Below are 26,677 nucleotides of genomic sequence, written 5' to 3'. Positions count from 1 at the left end.
GGCAGGAAATAATAAACATAAGTGCCAATAAACACATAATAAACCAAGGTGGTAATGTTGAGCAGTAAAAGGAAGATTAGAACATTAAGAAAGTTACAAGGCGGAAAAGACCAATAAGACTTAGAAAAAAAGAGTCGTTCGAAGTTTGTTGTTATTGCATCTATTCACTATTGAGAACTTCTAGTTGGTAAATTTGCTGGCTGGTAATTGCCTATGTTTTTGCTCAGAAGAAACTGTTATCTCCATCTTCCCAAGGTTAATATCATGCAAATAAATTTATTACATATTCGTTGTAATTTCAAAATCAGCTGGCTATTCCCATTGCACCATGTAGATATACAGTACTTTATGTAACTTGGAATTTTGAGGACAATTTGTTATCCATTATTGTATTTGAAACTGCATGTATGCTAGATCTGTGTCGGATTCTATACAATTTGAGTAGTATTCAGTATTAAACCCAATAAATTGATAGATATCCAATAAATTGCCAGAAGAGCTGTTTAACATTAGACATCTTAAATGTTATTCTGAAGCTTTAAAACTGATTTGAAAATGAAAGAAACAATGACTCGGGAGAAACGGTTGCTAAGTGGAGATTTGTCAAATCATCTTTTACACCAATGCTCAACCAAACGTTTCAAATCTTTGAGTTTAATATCTGATCAACATCAGAACAAACTAAATAGTACAAACACTACACATGTTCTACCACCTTCTACTACAGAGAAGCCATCATTCTCACTATCTCAGAAAAAATTGATTAAGTCTCAAACAACTAAGTTGGAAGGGCAATTATTACAGCAAGGCCCCAAAACTTTGTGTCAGGGTAAGGCCCTAACACGGGACCTGCAAGGGGACCTGGGATGTAGAACAGTATTAACCCATAATGACATTGAATTAAAAGGTTCTTCTTCACAATTATCATTTCAAAATGGATATTTTCAATCCGGGAGATTAAAACAGCCTGAATTTCTACTTCAACAAAACCTTAGCAACCAATCACTTTCCCAAACTTTCTTATCGACCAGAAACCTTATTAACCCAATGTTGGCGTCATCTTCCATCATTACATGTCACAACATTAATAACAAGACTACAAATGCTCATAAACCAATATCTAAGGTGAGACTAGGTGTCATCTTATGCTAATTTTAGGTCTGGAACAACATATAAGACCATGGAATCTTATACTTAATCCAAAAATAATCATTTTTAAATCAAGTTATAAAAATGCAGAATAGTAATATAGTTAATCTGTTCCTCCCTTTTAGTAAATACTGTGCAAGTATTACATACCATGTTACCAACTTTTGGCTGTTGTTTGGGAAATTTGCAACTCTGCTGAATTTCATCTAGATTTTATAAAATACTTGTTGCTAAATCATTCGTAACAAACTCATTAATTATTCATAGACAAACAAAGCTGTGGCGAATACAGCAGAGATACATGACGTTGAGCTTGGAGAAATTTCTGTTGATATTCACACAGAAACAAAAGCAATAACATATCCACCCTTACCACAAATGATCACTGTGTCTCAAAAAGATGTTATTATTAACTTGAAGGTAAAATAGTGTCCAAAGTAGGCCTTAGCCATGATTTGCCATGTTGCCAATTAAGTCACTTCTTGGGGATAATTTATATTTATATTGGACACAAAAATATTACTTTTCAAAACTACAACTATTTAATATGAAAAAGTATAATTAACTTATATCAAAACTAGAAATTTGTTATGAATTTTTAAATTGATCAATTTTGTTTTAAAATTATGCTTTCTACTTTCTTTCCAGATGAAATTATTGGATGAAGTTTCCTCTTCTCTAGTTGGTTCATCCAATTTGAAGAATCCCAAGGACAAAATGCACCAAATCATCCTTGATAGTTGCCAATGTTTGGCAAAGTTAGATCCAGAGTTTATTCTTAAGGTAAATCTAAGTTTATTTGCCTTGAATAGCTTCTCTAAGCCTAAACTTAAACCTATTTTTCTATTTACTACTACAGTAGCTTCCAGTTTTCTGCAAGAAGTTTTCAAACAATTTTTAAAAACAATTTCGCCACCTAAATGTTACTTTTGTGTTTCCCGCTTAAAATAGCAGAAAATAAACCAGTGAAAGAAATTGTACAGTGTGGTGAAAATAGAGATACTAAAACTTTAGACATTCGTATTACATCTGTAATGTGCCAGTATTTTAGTTTACACCTAAGTAATTGTCTTCCCAGGTTGCCTTATATGGTCGTCATGACCTCAACATTCGAACGACGGCGAATCTTCTTCTTGCAATCGCAGCTAACTTGGAGGAGTGTCGATCTTTTATTAAGAAATATTATTCGTCATCCGTTCACCTCCCTACAGATTGGATTGCTGTTGCAGAGTTGTACCAGGTATACCTTGAAAACATTTGCATCAATAAAAAAATTAAATCTTTTCTTTTTCGCATGTTGGGCAACTTTAGAAATTATAACACAGATTGTATTACAAGGTACCACATGTGTAGCTTAATGAGTGATCAGTTTTTCTTCTCTATGACTGTAAATTTAATAACTCATTAGTTACTAATTGTTGTTGAGTGTTTTGTTTAGGCACATACACTCACAGTGTTAGCAACCTTGAGCCTTAAACCTGGTATCCTAATCACTACATAATGGCATTTTTAGATAATCATTACAATTAATATTCGCAGGTCATTGCTGGTTGTAAGAAGAAAGCTTTGCCAGCAGCTTTAAGAAAAGCCATGGTGGAAAAGTTTAAAAGTTTTGATAAACATCAGCTAGGTAGGTTGGATGTGTGTTTGGGTGATGTGTCGAAGGGTCTAGGTTCAAGTCTTAGGAAGGGTACCTTTTACAACTTTATGTTGTGTATTGACACGTTGTGGGAAAGGTAACCATGCTCAGTGTGCAATCCAAAAAATAATTACCCAGAAAATACAATCTATTACATGGCAACTTATAAGATGCATGAGGTGTTTGAAATAAAACAACCGTGTTATGATGACTGTCATTGTTTTGCCACGTTGAGGATGAAAAGATTTCATTCAATATTCTGTCCCCAGCAAAATACAACAAAAGCAAGAAATCTAAACAAAAGCCAAAGAAAGCAAAGGTACTTTTCTTTTCTAGTCTTATTATCTTATATCTTAATAAAAATGTTAAATTTTCAACCAACAGCCGTGTTTTATGAATTGCGTTTCTGCTAGTTATCCCTGTATCAAAAATTCCGGTGACATGTAAACTGTAGAACCCATTACATAACGTCACCCTAAGCACCTCTAAAGTTTCAAACGTATGACATGTAATTCTAGATAACCCTGGAAAACCCTAAAACTGTTTCTTATTTTGTGATTGCATTCCATCTCAAATTAAGTTAACATAACATTGTCTGATTGTCATGAACATTCATGTAGTCACCCAAGAAAGTAATGAACGAGATAAATGAAAGTGGGAAGAATGGGGAAGAAGGTCTTGATGTAGATAATCATGATCAGGAAGACATGGAGGTTGAACCTTGCGAGGATGAAGAGCTGGCGGGTGTTGTGGATTCATCTTATTCATTGAAACAGCTGATTCGACAGCTTCATATCACTCAACCTGCATATAATGTGATGTGTCTTATCGGGAAAAAGTAAGTGTAGTATTATAACCACTAAGAAAAACCTGGGGTTGCAGGGTATTTAAAATTTTGTTGAAAGTACGATACAGCGATTATGAACTGTAGGCTGTTTGAAAATTGTTATCATCGCAGACGCTTTTACATTTTCCTCGCTTGGCATTTTTAAAACACATCTTCATTTAAAACTGCATAGCATTTACTTAATTCACCTAGAAGGTCGAAACCAAAATAAAAATTTCTGTTGGAATGCTGTTATAGGTTTTTGGTGTTTTGTTCATGCCGTCATGCAAGTTTCCAACAGTGATTTTTGAGGTGATTAGGATTTATATGATTCCACAGATACCCATTAAGTGTAGAGGAGTTCTACAGAAGTGGTTTGGAAGGTTCGTGGGATTCTACCTTGTCAGGCAAGCGGATGAAACTTCCTGTTCCTGAGACTTGGGAGACGCAAGTTTCATTGAAAGGGAATAATGCAAAGACATGGGAAGAACTGCTTGGTGGGTTGTTTTGTGGCTGCCATTTTATTCTCTATAAAGTCATAGACTCATAAGGTCATAGTTTGCCACCCCCATGCCCTTGCCATGGTTGCCACCCCCATGCCCACAGTTGTGCTGCTGTAATGACACTGTACCCCCACTGGCCGGCTGACTGCAACAGCACAGTGATTACCCTAATCTTATATCCAATAATAATATACATTACAGATCACAAGGCTGTTCCATACATGGCAATGTTACGAAATATTCGAAACATGATCAAATCGGGAATATCCGTCAAGCATCATAATACTGTTATAAGATTTCTATCCAACGAGGTAAATGATTCATTGATGTATTACTACTGCCCAGTATATTTATTTCTTTTTACATTAAACCTCTTTTGGCACAATTATTACGAAGAAAACATTATTAAGGTCACTTAAGCCGAGTTGAGTTGTTTTTTGAGAACCGCTTTATACATGAACTACAAAAAAACTACAAAAATTATATTTTATTCCACCAGAAATCTGTTGCAAAGAGTCGACAATTTCCATTTCGATATTTCTCTGCATTTCAAGTTTTATCGGACATGGAGAAAGAAATTTCCCTTCAAGGTGGTGTAAAATATGTGTGTGTACCTCTTAATTAATCTCAATTTTTATACTACTCCTAATTTTTTATAATAATAATAATATAATAAAATGGAAGTACAAGCTGTTTATGACATAAAAACTAATTGTGTTACAGAGCAATACAAACAGAAGGGAATAAAAATGTTTCTAAAAGGAAAATTACTTGAAGTTTTCACCACACAGAAAAGAAAGTTTAATGACTGGAAGGGGGAATCCCCTGAATGGAGACAGATCAATGGTATAAGAAGAAATCTACAGCGAAAATATGAGAAGTAAGCATGTGCAGTTAATTGTTGTCCTAGGACATATACTTTTGTATATAAGAAGTAGGTGTATGGTGTTTCCATCATGTGTATTATAAGTTTAACATGCCCATTTAATGGTAAAGCTAGCATTTATATAAGCAGTTTATACAAACAGATAAAAACATTTTTTATAATGTAAAGGTAGAGTTATATATGTGATAATATTATTAATTATTGTAACATGTTATACAAACAAGCTACAACAGTTCATATAATGTATAGATAGAGATATATGTGAAAATAATATTAATTGTTTCAACTTTTTGCTTTGTTTAACTTAACTTATTTTTAGGCCATTGAAATATGACCTAGAAATCCTAAATCGATACCGTGCGGCTCTCAACGATGCCATCGAGTGTGCAACTCGATTAAACGTGTCTCCGATAAGTGGTCACACGATGGTGCTATGTGAAGTGTCAGGGAGAATGGATAACCCTTGCATCAGCGCTAATTCACTTGGTATGATGTTTAACCAACTTTAAAATTAAAGATTCCTTGTCCTTTGAGTTCGTTTCGCTACCAGTTCACATTTATATATTTGGTAGTTTAGCGTGTTTATACATTCAGCAACTGATTAAGATCATAATACACTTAGCGACAATTGTTTCAACCAAGTGGTTGCTGATGGGTTTACTAAATCAGTATTTGTTTGTATTCATATACTTCTGCATGGATATGGCAATTGTAATACAAACATAACTCACTGAATAGTGTGTCAGCAGCTTTTTGCCTAGGTTTTTTTTAATACAGAGCAATATTCGCTAATTCACTTGTTATAGGACGTTTATAAAGATTAGTTGCTGATTTATCATATAAGGTTTAAACAAACCTAAAATGCAATTACATTGTTGTAACTTATGAGTGATTGCTCTCAAAGTGTATGCTTTAGTGGTAATATTTTGTTGTTAGACTGGGTAGTACATATTGCAATTCTCATGTGTCCCAAATTTGTAATTATTATTTTTGTCTTGTGTAGTACAGACCTAACCCTTGCAAAATAAATATCTTATATTGTTTTAACTTGTATTGTTAAAACATCAGGAACGAAACGAAATCTTCGTGAGATTTCGATTCTGCTTGGTTTGATGCTTGCTCGCTCATGCGAATCATGCTCTTTCTTCATTCATAAAACATCGAAGCATGTGAGAGAAGTCACAATTGAAAAAGGAGGTAAAACATATCATGATGTGTTGAGTATATTTCAGTGTATATTTTTTTACTTTTCAGCAAAAACTGGAAAACACTACTTTTTTTAATTTTTTTCAATAAATCTAATTGAGGTTCAGGAAGGCAGTTTATTCTGCTCTGTTTGTTTATATATACATATAACAGCCAGTAAAAGTTGTTTCACATTTAACAGGGCTAAACATAAAATACTTCCCTTATTTTAAATATTACTGTGTAAACTTTCCGTCACAAAGTTAACAGTAGTGGTAACTTAACTTTATCATTTGATTTTATTAGTTCCGTAGCAAGCCATATTTCTTGGTAATTTTGAAACTTCTCCAGTAAACGTAGTTTATTACCTTTCACTTTAGTAACGACTAACCAGTAAACTTTTGTGACCGACAAATAAATTAGTAACTTAACTTTATAATCTTCAACTTCAACTATATAACAAACAATATTCTCCAGGTATCCTCAGTAACTTGACAAGCATCCTCAAGTTATCTGAGTTGATGACTGAAGATGAGGAAGACGAAGATCGTTTCATCCCTAGTGATCTGTTGAATGAATCTCTCATCGATGTCCATCACCATGACAACATGGTTGTCCTCTCATCTGGAGTAACAGAGCATGATAAAGATCATCTTTCACTCTTCCTAAAGAGGTATACAGGATAAACTGGAACTGGTTTAAAACTGTAATAAAGTAATTTGAAATTCAATTTAACAAGATTTTTCTGGTTGTAGTTTCGTATCAAGACCAAAACACTTTTCATGAGTATCCAATAAGTATCCAATAACTAGATTAAGCAAATTAAAGTAATATAAAAATAATTTAAAACAAAATTTAAGTAGATTGGGCAAGTGATATTTACCAGACCTGCAGAGAGAGTATAAACCATTTAGTATTTGAAGTATGAATGTGATAACTATTTTGTACCTGATAAGTGGCAACTCATATTTTAAACCAAAAATATCTCATTTAAACAAGATTGGTTATAACTAGTTTGTATCCTTTCGATTAATGTTTAATGTTTATTAAATGCAGATACCGTGAGCAAGTGAACAAAAAACTTATGTTTTATGAAGTTGATTTGACGGGAAAAAAAGTTGGGATGTCTCTTAGTGAAGCAGGAGCAAGAAATGTGAAGGTGGATATGTTTTGTTTATGTGGGGTATTTAACTATTTGTACAACTATAATGGTGCTAATGTAACCTGCAAGGATTGACTGCGAGCATGTCAAAACTTAATTCAGTTTTCAATTAGGTTGCAAATTCAAAGGCTGCATGGAATATAAAATATATCATTTTTTGGGATAACCGAAAATGTAAAACTAAAGATCAAAGTTTTTTTAGTTTGTTATTTATTTAAAATGCTGCTGTTCATATTTTTAACTTAATTGAAAATCAAATCATATAATGTTATATTGTACAAAGTTTCCTGCACATTGTTCGCACTTACAAGTTACTACATATTTAACATATAGCTGTGTTTACCTTCTCCCAGATATCTGGATATAGTGACCAGTTGTTAAGATACATAGCAGAGGGTGGGGGTGAAGCACAGTTGAATTACGTGGACAATATTGACAAAGTTAAAAACCTCAGACAGTTAAAATCACTTGAACCAAAAGAGCCAGAAATTATAGTTGAAACAAATCAACATTTGGTTAAACAACCAGCAATTGTGAGAGTATTCATATCATCAACTTTTAAAGGTAAAAGTATTTGATAGACAACCACAAAGAACACAATAAATAAAACAATAAGAGAGATTAACAACACCATAATAAAATTGTTTCCAAATTCTAATACAACTAATATAAATAAAGTAGGCTATATAATAAAAAGACGGTAGTACAACAACAAATAAATGTCAAAGGGTTATTTTAGAAAAAAATCCAGATTTTTATTATTTGCATTGTTACTTCACAGACATGCACAGTGAGCGAGATCTTCTTGTTCGAAACATTTTTCCTGAGTTACGACGACGTGCAGCCATGCGAAACATCCAGGTGTACGAGAGCGACCTCCGGTGGGGAACCAACCCTGAACATCAACATCATATATTAAACATTTGTTTGAATGAAATTGAACGATGTCATTTGTTTGTTGGTGAGTTTGTGAATGCTCACTGTCGAGTTATAACATGGGTGTGTCTTATACATCAGACACACATGCTGTATTCATACACCTCATGCCCATTGTTGAGTTATAACATTTATGTTTTTTATACACCAGACATACATGGTGTATTCATACACCTCATGATTGTTGTTGACTTAATACATAGGTGTCTTCTTATACATCAGACTTACATGGTGTTTTCATACACCTCATGCTCACTGTTGGGTTATTACATAGATGTCTTCTTATACACCAGACGTACATGGTGTATTCATACACCTCATGCTCACTGCTGAGTTATAACATTGGTGTCTTCTTATACACCAGACGTACATGGTGTATTCATACACCTCATGTTCACTGGCAAGTTATAACATGGGTGTATACTTATACACTAGCAGATATGGTGGGCTTATACACCTCATGCTCACTGTCATCTTATTTTTATCTCAGGTATACTTGGTGAAAGATATGGTCATGTGATGAAGAGATCTGATCTCTCATTGGTCGATATTTCATGGTTAAACGAACTCCCAACAACACGTTCAGTCACCGAGTATGAAATGCTCGCTGTAAGTTGTTCATATTTTTTTTGTTGTTGTTTATGTTTTGGCTGTTTGTTGTTTTTATTTTTCTTGTGTACCTGACAACTTTGTATAACTGAGGTTCAGTCACAGAGAATGAAATGCTTGCTTTAGGTTGGTTTTGTTAGACATGATTTGGCTTTTTGTTTTGGTAATCATTAGCTGACAACCTTCATACACCTCGTGCCAGCTTAAGTTACCGTGTATGTTAGTCTGTGGGTGATTATTTTGGGGGATTTTGTATGTATGGCTGAAAATTTGGACAACCCATTAGTGACCACTGGGTTGGAGCAATTGCCGTTAAGTGTCTTGCCCAAGGACACATACGCCCACAATGGTAGCAGCATCGAACCTTAAATCTGTAAACTTTGGAATGCAGGCTACCCACTGTGAAAATAGTTCTCTATGTTATCCAATACTGAGTGATTGTTGATAATAATTTCATTGTTCACCCATTGTTTTGACAGGGAGGCCTCAATGAAGCGGAACAAAATGAATCAAAATCTTTTTTCTATTTCCGAGATTCTAATTCATTAAAGAAAAAAATCCCGAACAAATTTAACCAAGATTTTTATGAAACAAGTGAAAAGAAAAGAGAAAAATTAAAGGTAAAGTTTTCATGCCAATTATGTTACTTTGTTTGGGTTTGAACCCACAACCTTCAATGGTTTATTGAAATTAAAAGTATATCTATAAATTATATTTAAAGATGCCATTGTTATGCTTAAAGCAGCAAAGCCTAGTATTGTCTATGTACCTGCTTGTTTACATCCTTTTTGATGGGAACTAGTTTATGAATGCAACTTCCATGCCCAGAGTTTAGTTGTTGCAATGTCTTTGTACAAGTTTTTTTTTACTTACATGTTTTTAGCTAAAGAAATTTTTATTATATAGAATCTCAAGAAAAGAATTATTTCATCTGGTCTTCCCCTTCATACTTACACTTGCTCTGTTGGTGAGGAAAAGGAGGGGAAACTGGAACTAACCGGTTTAAACAAGTTTGGTGAACAGGTGTTGGAAGATTTGTGGCAAGCAATTCTTAAATTGCATCCAAGTGAAAATGTTGTTTCAGAGGTGGATGAGGTAAGAATGGTATTTCTATTTTCAGTGATAAAAGTAATAATGTAACAAAAATCTTTTTTGAGATTGATATTTTTATTTTCAGTGTTAAATTAAGTAAATAACTAATTGTAAATACTGTAATCTACTTTGTTTTGCGTGTCGGTGTTGCTATTTATATTGAATAAATCAAGTAAATGCAGTAGGCTATTTATTTTAATTTATTATTGCTGTTTTAGTGATACATTAAGTAAATAATTTAAAGTAAATACTGTAATCTATTTTGAGTCGGTATTTATATTTTCAGTGAATAAATCAGTTAAAAAATGTAAAGCAAATATTCTGATATATTTTAAATCCGTATTTCTGGCAGTTTGAGTAATCTATGTTTCATGCTTATTTATTAACACGGGGATAAATAAGTTATGTTTATTCATTTAATACTTTGTAAATATTCTTATTGTTAGACTTTAGTTTTTTTATTACCTTGTTTTAACAAGTTTTATTCCAGATGTCACTTATTCAAGTCCAGACCCAACAAACCTTTTCATCTTCGTTTGTTGGTCGTGAACCTTTAATTAAAACTTGCTTACCTCATATGGGATCTAATGATAAGACCGATCATGGTGGACTTGTAGTGTTGGTAGGAATGGAAGGGGTGGGGAAGTCAAGCATGATGTCAGCTCTTATACATCATGCACAAAGTAAAAGGTAACATACAGCTATATTGCATGGGTTATTAAACTTTTATAGTTACGGCACCTTTAGGTAAGTAACATGAGTATACAGTTACAACTTTTAAAACAAGGGTAACACCATATTTTTAGCGAAGGGTAACTTACAATAGGACAACATACGGTTGGATCCTTAGCCTAGTGGAGCAGACAAAATGTAACCTCTGTAATGTCAAAGAAAGGAAAATTTCAGCTTTCCTATGCCAAAATACAAGTAATTAGTGTAACTACTAATGTTTTTTTTCGAGGGTTTGGATTTGTTGGGCTTGTTCTTCTATTTATTTTTTCTTTTTTTTTTAGTTATATTTTTACTTAATTGATCATTTCTTTGTTCACAGTAGAAAGGAACACGTTTGTGGGAATGCAAATCTCTTCTATTACATTGGAAACTCATCTCCACATTGTAAAGATGTCAAGTTTATGTTGCATTATTTCACATTAACACTGCGGGACTTACTTCATAACACAGGTAAAGGCAACAAGAATACTCTTTCTATCTCATTAAACTTAAACGTGTAGGTCTGGAACTTTGAATAACGAGTGTGGACGTTTTTTCCCTATACTTATTTTTTTATATTCTAGCTCAATAAACTTTGACTAGTAGGTCTGAAACTTTAAACATTACATCTGTTGTAACTCCCAAGTGTTATGAGACTCTTCAATCCTATATTTTCCACTGTTTTGCCAGACAATAAGTTTTCTGTATTTAAAACAAGTAAAAAGCACCATGCGATTTAATTTGTAATTTTGGTAAAGAGAAATGATGTTTGATAACATGTTTAAACTGCTTCACAAAGTAGTAGAATACTCTTTTTAGTTTTAGAACCACTTGCTACTTCTTAAGTTTGTTACTTTAATCCAATTAAGGAGAACTGGTTTTGAAATTTATAATTTTTACAGAGGATCAAGCAGAGCTGAGTAGTTATGAAGACACAGTCAAATTATTTTGGTTTTATGTCGAAAAATTTACCAAGAAAACAAGAAATAAGATTTCTATGTTTATTGATAACTTGGATGGGATAAGTGATGAAAATTTAACACGAAATTTACAAGTTAGTTATGTGTGTATGTATAAGTCCTAGACACACTGTTAACACTGGTCACATAAAAATACTTACGTGCCCTGGGCATTGGTATTATAGGCAAAATCTGGCATAAATCTCAGGGACCTCCCTCACCCTCATAGAATAGAATATATATTATTGGGTGTCAATATACTGTTTCAGTTGGGTTTGGATGGTAGCACCCTGGGTGTTTGGGTAATACACATATATTCTATGTTCTAAGTCTATCTTCTTTATACACTGCTGATACTAGGAAACAAAACAGAACTTGAATGAATGAATGAATAAATGTAACTTACTTTATCCTCGCGTGGCCGGAAAACGACAGTCGTTATCACACGGGTTTAACACCTCGTGCCAGCTTACGAGTTACCATGTATGTTACTTTGTGGGTAATTATTTTTTTTTTCTTTTTTTTTTCTTTTTTTTATGTATGGCTGATAATTTAGACAACCCATTAGTGACCACTGGGTTGGAGCAATTGCCGTTAAGTGTCTTGCCCAAGGACACATACGCCCACAATGGTAGCAGCGTCGAGCCTTGAACCCATTACCTCTGGGTTACAGGCAGGCGCGCTAACCACTACACCACGGCGCCGGACACACCACGGCGCCGGACTCCAACAACCCTTAATATTAACAGTGGTTACCTGACCCCATACCAACCAATGTTACTTTGTTTGTTACTTGTTGTTTGGACACTGAAATACACCGGGTGTTGCAAAACAGAAGGAATGTCGTGTTTCTCAAAATCCCACCATTAAGTATAAGGTAAGTCTGAACTTTTTTTCTTTTTTTAATCTAAATCTCTTTTACAATATTTGTTGCAGATATTTGGTATTAATAGGTAGCTGCTTATATTTTCTTTATATATTATTAATATCCAACACAGTAATATTTGTAATAATTGTGGATAAGATGGTCCATTTTTATTTCCTTTTTCATTAACAAAGACCAAGAATATTTACTGAATTATGTAAACGTATCCTTATGCCTCTAACACACCATTGTTAATTGTTAAAAACAAAATTGAGAAATACAGGATATTTCTACTAACAGTATCCATCTTACCCCATTGGTCATCACTCCTATGATCAACGCATGATACATTCCAGGGACAAATCACGAGTTATCCGAACCATGTTATCACATCATGGGAAATCCCTCAACCAATCAAACTTCAACAACCAACTACAGCGGATGGTATCTAAACATGGGGCAAGTAACCCGCTTTATCTACAAACTGCTTGTCAGTACATGAGGTTAGTATATAGCTTATATAATCTGTGTCAGTGTTAGCACCCTGGTTGCTGGGATAATTCTCCTAGATCTTGGGTGTTTTACTAAAGACCTTGCCTTTATTTGAACATTTCTATAATTGGTATCGGTGTTATAACCCCGGGGTTTGGGGTAATTACTAATTATCCTAGGTCTCGGGTGGGCCTCAGTAAAGACCTTACCTTTGTTTGGATAATTATATAAACTGTATCAGACGTTAAGTGGCGTCTCCCTGGGTGTTGTGGTGTTCATTAAAACTATATCCCAGTTTTTTGGTGTGCCTCACTGAAGACTTTACTCTTACAGAAAGGTTATTGTAATTTACAGCATTTAACAAATCTACAATAAATCTAAACTGCTTTAAACTTTTATAAATATTTTTCCTCTCTTAATGATGGAACAAACTTACATAGAAATCAATTATATTAATAAAAATCCTATACAGGTTATTTTCTATTTACGAAACTCTTCAAGAAGATATAGATTCATTACCCCACGACCTACCCAAGTTACTAGATGCATGGTTGACAAAGGTGGAAGCAGGATCCAGTACTCTTATACTTGGGTTGATATATTGCTGTGTGAATGGGGTGGGGGAAGAAGACGTATTTGAAGCTGTTCAACTGTACAAGAAGTGCATGTTAGTTAAGATATGTATCAGTGTAGCTGTGTTTAAATGGCAACTTTCATACATACATATGTGTATAATCATGTATATCTGTATATATCCGTTGAGATTTTAACATTAAAGTTAAAATGCATTCAATTAACACCTTCACTAAATATGCAACAGCAAATTCCATATATTTGTCGGTAATGCCTTTATTTCACTACACTACATTATATTCTATATGATATGAATGATACTAAAGAAGTTTACATCATTTATTCATCAAATAACTTTCATTTTAAACTTGGAAATTCTCCATTTAATCCAGATACCCCGAGAAACCAAGAAAGTTAAAAAGATCAACTTTTTGTCGGATTTTAAACAATCACAACATCTTCTTCACTCGATCTAGGAGTGGAAGTTTCATCTCGTTTGCTCACAAGATCTACGCTGATGCTGTAAAGTTAAGGTGGTGATAAATTAGTAGTTTGAGGTTTACCAGAGTAACAAAAAATAGAACTAAGTTTTATTGCCCAAAAAGTATGAAAAGAAAACTGAAATTGTGTCAATTTGTTTTTAAATTTTGTGTAAAATTCAGTTTATTTTTAAATTTTGAGTAAAACAATAAAATTAAAATTGTTCTATGATTACCGTGAGTGTATAAGATTAAACTCAGTCAAAACATCTGGTACAGTTTGGATAGCAGCATTTAGCGTTTGTACTATCTTTCTGCAGAGTCAATTTAAGCAACTTAACTTTATTTTTTCTGCAGATACTTCAGTGGCTTAGCTGGGAAAAACAAGCTTACACTATGCCACAAGTTATTGGCGAAGATCAAGGCAAACAAACTAACGGCCCGAGTTGATTTGACTCCAAGTGCTTATTCCAATGCATTGCTGGCTTTACCACAACATCTTGCTATGTCTGGTGAGTATTTGTGCAGTAATATACTGATGGGTGGAAACTTGAGTGGTTTATTCATGGTTGCCACTCTCATGCCCACAGTTGAGTTTCTAAAGCTATGGCAGTGTGTGGGTAAGCAGGCATGACTTTTGGTTGGTTTGGTCATTTATATTTTCGTGGTTGGGAACTTAAGTGATTTATTCTTGGTTTCCACTCTCATGCCCACAGTCGAGTTTTTAAAGCTATTGCAGTGTGTGGATAAACATACATGACTTTTAGTTGGTTTGGTCGTAAATATTTTTGTGTGTTCAGAAGTTCCCATTTGTGTAAAACCAAAACTGGTCCTTTAAACTAATATTGGTAACATCCAGGTAATGGGAAAGCGTTGGTGCATCTACTGAGTGAGGTAAACTATTTAAAAGCAAAATGCCACATTGGACAAACTACTCAACTTATTCAAGAATTCAATTTATTGAAGCAGCTTAAAGTGGATGACAGGTAGGTTTTCTGCATAGACACTTATTATCCAAACAATGTAAAGAAGAATTCCTGAACGAAAAATTAATCAGAATTAGAAGAATGTACCTGTATCACATTTAGTTAAAATTTAGTTAAAACAAATGCGACTGTATGTTTCGAGATTTAAAAATGTTTTGCAGTTTTTTTTGTAAATCATTTATTTATTTAGCAACAACACAATCTTTACTAAATATTGTTAAAAAATGTGATGCATTTCTTTGAAAACTACTGTTAGTAAATCAAGATAAAAATTTATCGGTGATTTTTATTTTTTTTATGCTTATAATTTTTTTACCATAACCTTTTAATTGCTAATTTTTCTACACAGAACATGCATGATGCTACACAACATACTATCTACTTCACACCATATGATCAAACCAAACCCTGGGATATTGGACCAGATGATAGTTAATGTGTTACCAGGATCACACCTCGCTTGTGGTGTGTTGGATAAATATAAAGGTGAGCTATATGAATAGAAAATTGATTCTGATAAAAAAAATTAGATTTAGACCTTGAAATTTTCAGCTAAATATATTTTTCTTAAGTAACAAAGTTCCAGATAAATATAATGGTGAGCTAAATATAATGGTGTGAAAAGGTAATTGATTTTATAAAAAAAAAACTTAAAGTATAAAATTCAGGAAAATTCGGAATTTGAGAATTTTATATACTTTTTTAAGTAACAAAATTGCCGGTTTTTAGAGATGTCCTAATACTAATTAGTCAAGGTGTAAGATATTAAAAAGGTAAAGTTTATTGGAAAATTATTTAAAAATTGGAATTATTCTCTTGAGATCCAAAAATTCAGAAAAAAATAGTTTGTATAAAGTAGACAGATTTTTGAAGCTTATGACATGTCTGGTAAAAATACTTTTTTTTTAATTTTCTCTTTGTTCTTAAATTTCTATTGTTCACTAAATCAAACCCTGTATTCCAGAATCTCATCTCTCCACCGTAAGTTCAACTTACATTGTAGAATGCATGACAATGAAGCAAAACAGAAGCCATTGTTACAAAACATTCAATGATTTCAGCAACAATCACCCAACCTTTGCAGCCATTTCTACAAAGTTTGTCATTTCTTATTTTCTACATTATATATAAATATTTAATTTCAATATATATTTTTTCTTTTGTACCAATTCGTTTAATCATTTTAATAGTTATATTGTTATTTATTTTTAATATTATAAATTGTTCCAACTAAACCTTATCAAAGGTGTTGTAACAGCAACTTAAAAAATTGCTGGTCTGTATCACAATTTCTAAGTTGTACAGTTTCAAACTGCACAGCCTGCATTAAAGCGTATATGCAGTGCACACTTCATCTTGAGAATTAATCATGCATAACATAAGGCCAAATTAACAGTTTTAGAGAGCTTGTCCCTTTTTTTATTAACACCTGCAGATCCAGATTTATCAACAATGAGCCAAAAATTACAAAAACTCTTTGTTGTTAAAGCCAAAATATCATAGGTTTATTGGAGGCCATACGCATCAGATAATATATTTTAAAGCTTTTTTTATCTATGTGTGCTTATGAGTTATCACTTTGCAACTATTGAGTTGTCGCAATGGTTTATAATTGGACAACCCACTAGTGACCACTGGTTTATAAACATATTGCAACTTTCAGTGGGAAGCTCGTGTGGGAGCAACATTTTTATTTTTTTTGGCTGTCGTAACTGCATCAAACAAGGATAAACAACTGACATTCATTTAATCCATTCAATTTACAGTGGGCAACTCCTTGCATGTGGAACAACATCAGGTGACACCAGTGTTTATAATATCAACGATGGAACAAAACATCAACATCTTCCTTATGGCAGCCTTGTCACTTGCCTCACCTTCATTAATGATCAGTTTCTTGCATCTGGGCACAAAGATGGCGGTCTTATCATATGGGATGTGAAAGGTGAGGATTGTTTTGAATATTTATTTATTTTAAAAAAACATTTATATGATTTTTTCTACTTAGTTATCAAATTATTTTCGTAAAGGAAAAAGTTTAATTTAGAATGGGATTTAAGCCAGAGTTGGGGCAATATAATAATAGTTGTGATAATTTTTATTCAGTTATTCATATGAAAATTGACGTGATGGAACTCCTGATATCATATATTCACGATAGGTGGTATTCGTAACATATGAACAAAATAATTTGTAAAAAAAGTTTTAACAAGACATTCATATGATAATCTTTGAATTGTGATATGGTATTTTTGTGATAGATCATGTTCATTATACTCATTTCCAGGTGGGTTCATGGTGAACGAATTAAAGCATCACCATCACGAAATATCATCTATCACCTCCAACCCCCCAACATCAACCTTAATATCCACATCATATGATCGTAGCTTCTCTGTGTGGCAGCTGGCCTCAAATTTAAAGCGGACGTCAAAACCAGTAAAGCGGGACGTCATAAAATCGATTCGCACGAATGATTTCGTCCCGAATTATTCGGCACTTCACCCAGTGATGCGGAAAGTAGCGATCGGGTTATGGGATGCAAGCATCAGGATCTGGGATCTTACTTCTTGGAAGAGAGTGGCAGTGTTGAGAGGTTCAAAAGCATCGGTATGTTTTGTAATGGCTTGGTGTTTTATTGGTCATCACTGGTTTGAAGTGAAATGTATAACCTGGCAAGGCAATGGGGTTATCCCGATTGACACTAACCCAGAATCTACAGGTTCAGGCTTGATGCTGCTATCATTTTAGGCAGATGTGTCTTTGGGCAAGATACTGAAAAACAACTGTTATAACCCATTAGATTATGGCCATATAATAAAACCCCAAAACATATTCATTAACACCCATGGGCCGTGTTACAACAAAATAAGATCCTCCCAAAATATCACCCACAAAGTTACATGCGTGGTAACTCGTAAGCAGCACAAGGTGTATGAAACAGAACACCAGTGTTATAACGTCTGTCGTTTTCCTGCCACACGAGAATAAATAAGTCAATTCATTTATAATATAGAACGTATCCGATTTTTACTTTTTAAACTATTTCAAAGTTAAATTCACACTGAGGAATCATTACATGTACAACAGGTAACATCATTGGTATATTCACCATGTGGAACTTACTTAATGTCAACTGCATTGCACAAAGATGGCATCAACGTATGGTCGGCTTCAACTGGTTCTATAGTTGGTACATTCGGGGGCAACCAGGGTAGTGTCTACAGGTAAGCTAAACTATAAAAGCTATAAATGATCTTCTGTTGCTACCGGACTAAATGTAATATTGGAAATAGATTTTTTTGTTGGGAGGTTAAGTGTCCTTAAGTAAATGGGCAGGACAAAAATATCAGACTTGGTTTTAATCCAGTGGTCACTAATGGGTTATAGAACCCTGGATGTCTCGGTAATGAGCCAACTCTGACCTAAATCTCAGATCCCATGTCATGCGTTCTGTAGAAACACACCAACACAGAAAAGTGGATGATATTTCTAAACAAACAGGTTATGTTGAAGTAACAACCTAAAATTTCAGCTTACATAAACTGTAGCCTTCTACTGGCTTACAAACATATGTTAACTTAACAATACCAACTTTGTTTTACAGATCTCTTTCATATTTACCTGGGAACTCTCTACTGGCAGCAAGTGGTGGAACACGGGGTGCACAATCTGAAGGAATTTTAAAACTTTGGTCGGGAAACCTTGGTGTGAAAGTTAATTCATTCACAAACCATGAGGTAAGGAACGTTGATTAAGAATTTTGAATATTGTTAATATTATCATTGTATTCATGCAATAAGTGACTGCACCTCAAGGTATTTTATTTCGGATTGTTTTTTTATAAAGGTGTGGTCTTCAGTGAGACACACACAAGACCTGGGATATAGGGCTATAACCCATTATATATATATTTCTCCACATATTTTTTATCTTTTGTTTCTAAACTCTTTTGCTTGGGTTACTACGTTTTTAATCCTACAAATTTTCCAGCACTTAGGAAATGCATTGTCCTGTCGATTCAATTGTGACAAAACAATGGTTGCTGTCGGATACCACGACAACCAGGTTGCCGTGTTTAACGCTGGACTCGGAAAACTGGTCAGTCATGCATCACTGCACAAGGGACCTGTGACGTAAGATTTCTATGTTTTGCAGAGTTTGAACTGATATGCATGATGTAACTAAGACAATGTGATTCCAGTTATTGGTATTTCCTTTTTTTTTGTATTGGTGACAACATAGACAGGCACACCATGCGACCTGAGGTTTAAGCCAGAGTTGCCTCATTAACTCAACACCCAGGCTGCTACAAGTACAGCTCATTAGTTACCACTGGGTTAAAGCAACTACTGTTATGTATCTTGCCCAAGAATGCATATGTCTACAAATGTTCTAGTAAAAAATAATACCAAATTAATATTGAGCCATGGTCCCATTATTCTAGGTGTGTGTCATGGATTGGGAGCAAACATGGCAAACTTGTGGTCACTGGTTCTGTGGATTCAACATTAAAAGTATTTTCCATTCAAAGTGAAACATTGGTGGCCACCTGCAATGGACATACAGGTAAATGGGTTGTGTAAAACTTTTGTTTTGTGCTGTAAAATGTATTTCTTGGTAGTTGTTAAACAAGCAAAACGATAAATTTTATTGAAATATAAGTAAAAAATGGAAAGAATGTATTTTATGTGGAAAAAAGGAAATGTATAAAAAAGATTTATAAAGAAATAAAGAGTTTATAAAAAAATAATGTGAGCAAAAATGACTAAAACTTACATAAAAAACTTATAAGTAATAAAAATTAAAGTTTATAAATATATAATTCATTGTGTATCATTTTTTTCTTGCAGATGAAGTGTTATCAGTGTCAACCTCTGACACATGGATTGCATCATCTTCACAAGATGTTACCATCATGTTATGGTGGGTTAATGGTGTGGTTAAGGGTGGGGTGGTGTCGCCTACATATATTCTACATTCACATGTTGCGGCACCACTGTGTGTGGATTTCAATCAAGATGGAACTCAACTTGTATCTTGTGAGTTGGTTTGTTGAAATATTAAATGATTGTAACTTATTTGTGCTCAATATTTAAGGCAGTAACAGACATTATAACACGGGTGTTCTGTTTCATACACCTCATCCCGCTTACGAGTTATCACGTATGTAACTTTAAGAGTGATTGTTTTGGGGGAATTTTTAGAACAAAATATTTAGAATTTAGGAGAATTTTTGGAATCAAAACTTTTTTAGAATTATTGTGTAGCTGACAACACATAATAATTTACAAAACTCAATGTTCTTACTTTTTGTTGCTTGTTATATTGTAAAGAATATACAGTGCACTTTTACATTACACAAAATGTGCATTTAGTTTACAAACAAATACATTCAAGGTGGAAAAGATAGATCGCTCATCTACTGGATGGTACCACCTCAGGGGAACCCCCATGACAAGTCTATTGAACCGCGACTTAAGAATCAGGACGCTCATCAAGATTGGATAACATGTTGTTCATGGAATACATCATCTGATCACTTGGTGAGTTATCATTTCATGGAATACATCATCTGATCATTTTTCATGTGAAGCGTTCACAACCATTAGATATCGGGTAAATGCTCAATGTTGCCATATTGTAGGCCTGTGTGTCTTAAACAAGATCCTAAATGATAGTTGCTCCAAACCAGTGCTTACTAATAGATTGCTTAAATTGTCAACCAAAAATAATCTAAAATTTCATCATTCACAAAGTTACATGTGCTGGCTCGCAAGCGGCGACAATTTATACAAAATTGAACTCGCATATTACACCTATAAAGTGTTTTTATAGGATGACTTACATCCAATCATTTAAGTTAAACATGCAAACACAACAACATGATGATATTTACAGGTTACTGGATCGAATGATTTTACTTTGAAGATTTGGTTGAATGAAAAATGTTTATTTCATATGAAGGGACATACAACATGTGTTACTTCAGTGGCTTATTCATATGGTTGCATTGTATCTACTGCAGCAGGTATGAAATACTGTGTGTAACATGTTAGAGATATGCTATACTATATAAGTGAGGTCTTATGGCAGAGATGGTTTTAAGGACGCAATTTCTGGCCATGCGAGGATAAACCAAGTTACATTCATTCATATAAACAAACTGTTCTATAGTTTCATCAAAGTAAAAAAAACAAGTTTTGCAAAGGATACCCAGGTTCAATGCTCGACACAGATGGGCGTATGTGTTTATGGGCAAGATACTTAACAGATATTACACAAACCCAGTGATGACTAAAGAGAACACATGGTCCTAAAGACAATGGCCCAAATCATCCTAAATCTCAGCTCCAACATGTGACAAGCTGTAGGACCTCACCCATATAGAATAGAATGTGTATATACAATGTTAGGGTGATAAGATAACTTTGGCATAAATCCCAGGTCAAATAGTCTGCCACACCTAAAGACCGCACCCATATAGAATAAAGAAAACCTCCTACATGAGTGTTTCAATGAAATACATTTCACAGATGGTGAAGTGAAGTTATGGTCACACCATGGTGTTGCCATAACTACAATGAACAACAGTTCAACTGTGAGAGTGAACGCATGTGATCTAATTGTAACAACTAAACAACAACAACAAGTAGAGCAAGAAGAAACTTTGGATTTTAAAGGTTTGTGTTTGTTTTAACATAAACCTCATGCTTATTGCCGAGTTATAACATGGGTGTCTTCTTATACATCAGACTTACATGGTGTATTCATACACCTCATGCTCTTTGTTGAGTTATAACACGGCCTGCTAAATTTGGTAACCATAACCTAAACTTTGTTTTGTCACAAGCAAACCAAACAAAGTTCATAATGATGTTATTACATGTAGCAACCAACGATGAAACGAATCAACCTGATTGGTCGGTTCAAGTTGATATTGACGAATGGGACGACAAGCACAAAAGTAAGTTGCCGGGAGCAACAAAGAAGACAACCAATGGCATGGAAGTAGACGTTGTTACCGTGGTTACGGCTCATGATGATGGACTGGCTCATCTCTGGCACCCACTGGTGGTGAGTTTCAGGATAAATGCAGACATTTTTGTAGTTTTTAACTAATAATGGATTTTTATTTGCTATATTTGAAAGATTTATAAATTAACAATTAAGACTCTGAATATAATATTTAATTTTTATCGTTTATTTTTTGCAGGGTGAAGAAAAATTGTCACTATTCGGACACACAGCGTCAATCAACCAGGTTGCCACATCAGATACAACCCTTGTATCTTGTTCATTGGATGGAAGCGTTAAGTGTTGGGATGTTACAATGCTAGATGGTGATAGTGGGGGGGTGGCTGGGATAAGGTGATTATTATGTAGATGTTATCTACCATGTCAGTATGTTAGCCCATCTTTGCAAATAAGGGTTATGTATAAATCAATGTTGTGTAAAATTAAAAAGGTTAATGCAGGGCAGTGGTGTCTTACTGCAGGAACCTAATCTTTTAGAATATAGAAAATTTATAAGCTCTTTCAGTGGGGTCTAAATGATAGCACCCCTTACTGAAAATCCCTTACATAATAAACCTCATAAAACCAATTATCTTCTATTCCAGCCATGATGCAGAGATAACCTCACTAACAACAAGTTACAACCTTGTTATCACTGGTTGTATGAATGGCTGGTTGAAAGTATGGGTGATGGGGGTAGATGGGGAGGCATCACTTCAGTATTGTTTGCAGGTGAGGGTGCGGGTGAATTAAAATAAAAGTTTTAAAGTGAAAAACGTTAAAAAATATGAAATAAATTTAAACACCGTTTTAAATAAAACTATGCAAATTTAAATAAAAGGATTACATACGTCCTTATTGCTACATTAAAAAAATTGGATTATAATGCATTGTAATAAATTGTTTGTAGAGTGCAAAAATCGCTTTTATATTAAATAAGTTATGTATTTCTCTTTTAGCCGTAAGTTTGTTATAACAATGGCTTTTTTAATCTTTGTTATCTTGACCAAAGAGAAATAAAAATAGTCCATGCATTCTTATACATCACAGGCGCATAAAAAGAAAATCAACTTCATTGAAATGTTGGAGTTTGAAAATAAAAGCGACTTTATACTGGTTACGACTAGTTTTGACCAGTTTGTTAAAGTCTGGAAGGCAGGTAGAAGAAATGAGATGAGGTGAGATACAATAGGAGTGGATGTTTGTTTTGTATGCAGAGTTTGATTTTTAATAACTGGGTAGCGCTCTGGCTTAGTGGTTAGAACACCTTCTTCCAATTCCGGGTTTAAGGCTTGTTTCTGCCATTGTTTTATGGGTTGTTTCCACCATTTTGGTATATGTTTCCGTGGCCAAGACACTTAAAAGCGAGCATGAGGTGGGTGAAACAGAACACTAGTGTTATACTGCTTAGTGTTACCTCAATACATGAGAATAAAACAAGTTACATTTATCCACTGCACATCGTTAGCACCTCTACTATAGTGTGTGAAATGTTTTCAGATTACTTAAAGCAACTTCTTTCCAATCTCCAATCAATGTATTCATGAAGAAAGAAGGAAGCTACCTTGTATCTGATCTAAGAGGAGTTGTTCACTTACTTGACATCAATCAAATGAACTATGTGACAATTACAAGGTTTTGATTTATTTGTATAATTCTATTAAAAAACATTCCACAAAACTTTGTATTTTTTTTTCAGTTAAATGTAACTTTTAAAGATACAAAGTTAAATTTGTTATTTTTACCACTGTTTTGGCATCCTGTTCATGTCAACTTAGTCATATTATATTGAAACTTTTGCCACAGCATTTAATTACTTTTACGATGTATCTGGTAGCAGCAGTTTATTTGTTTAAGTATGTTAAGTTTATTGCAATACTCTTTTGTTAAGTTGGTACAAATGTCAGTACTTTACATTTATAACTGCCTTTAAAATACTGCACATTAAATACCTTTAATTTCTTTACTTTTACAGCAAAAAAAGTGACCTTCCAGTTCAATTCTCTTTACTTTTGGATACAAACAATTACAAAGGTTTGTTAATAACAATATTCCTTATAATTTAAATAACAGAACTTCTAATTTAGCTCTTACAAAAAATAGTTCCTATTTAATCAACATAATGAAGAGATGAGAATTAACAGCAAACGACAATCACTCACACACGCTAATGATGAAATTATAATTTGTTTATTTTTATGGAATTATTTTTATTGTTTTATACAGATATTCCAACAAATGTAGATAAGTTCCACACAGTGAGTTGCACGTGTGATATCAGTGATGGGAATATTATATATGGAGATGTGGAGGGTTGGATTCATTTCTATCCATCCAGGGAAAAGAGAAAGGTTAGATTTTGTTTAAAAATTATTTTTTTTAATGCAAAACTTTCATATTGTTTTCTTCTGTGATGTATCTTAACCACACGTGTAAATCTTCTGTGATGTATCTTAACCACACAAGTGCCAAACTTAATAAACATAGATTTAAAGTTAAATGTAAAATAAATTGTTTATGATGTCACACAGGTTCATAATGGAAAAGTAACATCAGTATTACATCATAATGACATCATTATTACATCATCATTGGACAGAAAAATCAAGTTATGGAAAAAATCCCCATTTGACCAGGTGAAGTATTATATGTTCATGACACAATATAAAAATGATCCAAACAACCAGAAGTCATGTCTGCTTATCCACACACTGCAATAGCTTCACGGCTTCAGTAACTCGACTACAGTCATAGGAATGGCAACCATAAATAAGTCACTTAATTTCCCACCCACAAAGATATAAATGTCCAAACCAAAAAATCATAGTATTTTACATTTATTATTTTATTCTCAGGTCGGGGAATTCACCACTCCAAGTGCAGTGACTAGATGTCATCTGATGTTATTTGGATCTCAGTTAAAAATATTAGCAGCAGATATCAGGGGGAGCGTTCATGTACTCAGGGTTTTTGAAAACTCCCTTTAACTGTTAAATCAGTGCTGCATATCTGGTTTATGGTGAAACATAAATGCAGCATTACCTTTATTGTCTTATAGCAAAACTAGTGTGTAGCATTACAATGTCTGTAACATTAGGTTCCACTTGAAAACCACAACACTTTTTGTAAGTTTGGTAAAATGGCATTCTAGTTGCAGAACCCTTTAAACCTAGATGGCAATTAAATTTCCACTTACCCTGAATTAACTTACAGTTATGAAATATCTGATTTAATCAAGGTATTGCTTTCACAAATGCAATTAATTCTGTTTTTACATTAAAATTGGCTGCAACAGAAATTACCACAATACTGTGTTTACAAAATTTGTGCAAAATTTGTTTTAGGTGTTTAACCCCAATATACTGTTTATCACACGAGCCTTTTTATTGAAAAATGATTATAAGTTATGCACTTCCTTAGTTTTAATTCATTTTAATGAAATTTTCTTGTACTTTTTTATTGCAACATGTATAATATGCACTATTAGTAAGGTTTGTTTCACTTTACCGGATATACTTCACTTCAATGAGTTTTAAAGTTGCTGCATTGCTTGTTACTCTGTGATACATGAATTATAAATCGACATAGATCATATATCATATAACCGTCACCCATCAAACTGACATTTTTTCATTATATCAATGAATTTATTTCCAGATAGTATAATAAATACTTTGTGTTTTCGCATATATCGCTATAATAGCCAATGCTATAGTTCCATGTTATTTTACCCATGCATGATTGAGTGTAGCATACTTGCACAACTGCATGAAACACTTTAATTAATATATAATGTCACTATCAATCCGTATAATACACGTTAATAAATGTTTAGTATAAGTTTATTGTATAAAAATATAAAACATTGTGCTGAAAACTCATTATTAGTTTTTTTTAATAGAAAAAGACAACATCTCCTTTATTGGTCTAAAGATATGGCAATAACAATTTAAAAGATGGTCAAACTGTGGGCAATCACTCAGCACAATGTTTAAAAAATGCCCACCGAGCTTAAAAGGGTTATCAACCATGCATAAAGTGCTGATCGCTCAAAAAGGATTAAAAGTTTTAGAATTCTTTATGTCGCGCCATTATGGTGTTCCACTAGTTACTCAAGCGTATCAAACATTACGTCATTATCCACATGCTCAATAGCGCGACGCGAGATGTTTTACAATCTTCAGAGTTTACACAAGAAGCGTGCTTAGGGTTCGTTTGCCGCATATATCAGTAATATCGCTATAGCTTTCCGAGTTTGGTTTTTATATTTCAACGGAAGCGTATGCAAATTAACGTTTTCCGGCGCGCGATTAAGTTAATTTACGACGTAAAGTTTGTTTACCGACTGGATGTTACGACAAAACGATTAAGAAAAATGCGTAACATCCGCGTTTTGATATCTGGTTATGGTTAGTTTGATATCTATGTGATACTAAAATGGAAGCAATGCATAAAATTATGTGTATTTTAACCCAATAACCTTAGATATATATACTAAATAAAATAGGTACGTGTGTTTTTTTACTCCTTCATGTTTTGTCTGTTGTATATTGTTAAAAAAGTAAATCTGCTTTTTAGTGTTATTTGTATTGCATTCATGTAAAAGTT

At 33.6% G+C, this 26,677-nt stretch overlaps 1 protein-coding gene across 2 annotated transcripts; it reads left to right on the top strand.

Annotated features, from left to right (window-relative positions):
* Nucleotides 1-310: 310 nt before the first annotated feature.
* On the top strand, nt 311-25,903 carry LOC149743482 (telomerase protein component 1-like). 2 transcript variants are annotated; one of them, XM_089884776.1, is made up of 50 exons: nt 311-1,125; nt 1,417-1,569; nt 1,798-1,932; nt 2,228-2,389; nt 2,689-2,779; nt 3,058-3,107; nt 3,409-3,626; nt 3,954-4,111; nt 4,319-4,428; nt 4,617-4,707; nt 4,841-4,997; nt 5,323-5,489; nt 6,072-6,200; nt 6,666-6,861; nt 7,245-7,347; nt 7,704-7,914; nt 8,132-8,311; nt 8,777-8,895; nt 9,375-9,515; nt 9,802-9,990; nt 10,478-10,677; nt 11,042-11,169; nt 11,601-11,752; nt 12,407-12,534; nt 12,879-13,025; nt 13,487-13,681; nt 13,980-14,120; nt 14,424-14,578; nt 14,926-15,052; nt 15,402-15,538; nt 16,017-16,149; nt 16,819-16,997; nt 17,340-17,662; nt 18,143-18,279; nt 18,660-18,792; nt 19,046-19,188; nt 19,500-19,621; nt 19,906-20,094; nt 20,453-20,598; nt 20,954-21,083; nt 21,589-21,735; nt 21,945-22,129; nt 22,269-22,423; nt 22,675-22,801; nt 23,120-23,247; nt 23,570-23,704; nt 24,045-24,103; nt 24,296-24,420; nt 24,601-24,705; nt 24,925-25,903. In XM_089884776.1, exons 1-50 carry the CDS (start codon nt 556-558, stop codon nt 25,054-25,056), a joined length of 7,773 nt encoding a protein of 2,590 aa, XP_089740902.1. In that variant the 5' UTR covers nt 311-555; the 3' UTR covers nt 25,057-25,903. The 2 variants fall into 2 exon arrangements, with proteins under 2 accessions (XP_089740902.1, XP_089740894.1); XM_089884768.1 differs by having other exon boundaries at nt 11,039-11,169.
* The last annotated feature ends 774 nt before the right edge of the window (nt 25,904-26,677 follow it).

Source organism: Ciona robusta, chromosome 1, assembly GCF_009617815.1.
Source record: "Ciona robusta chromosome 1, ASM961781v2".
Taxonomy (NCBI): Eukaryota; Metazoa; Chordata; class Ascidiacea; order Phlebobranchia; family Cionidae; genus Ciona; species Ciona robusta.
This window is presented reverse-complemented; position numbering and strand designations above follow the sequence as displayed.

What these genes read in the sequence shown, in the direction of transcription:
- LOC149743482 (XM_089884768.1), top strand. Translation starts at nt 556, where the DNA reads ATGAAAGAAACAATGACTCGGGAGAAACGGTTGCTAAGTGGAGATTTG. An exon ending in CTGTTGCAGAGTTGTACCAG is followed by an intron (nt 2,390 to 2,688) that starts GTATACCTTGAA and finishes TAATATTCGCAG; the next exon opens with GTCATTGCTGGTTGTAAGAA. An exon ending in CATCATGCACAAAGTAAAAG is followed by an intron (nt 10,678 to 11,038) that starts GTAACATACAGC and finishes CTTTGTTCACAG; the next exon opens with TAGAAAGGAACACGTTTGTG.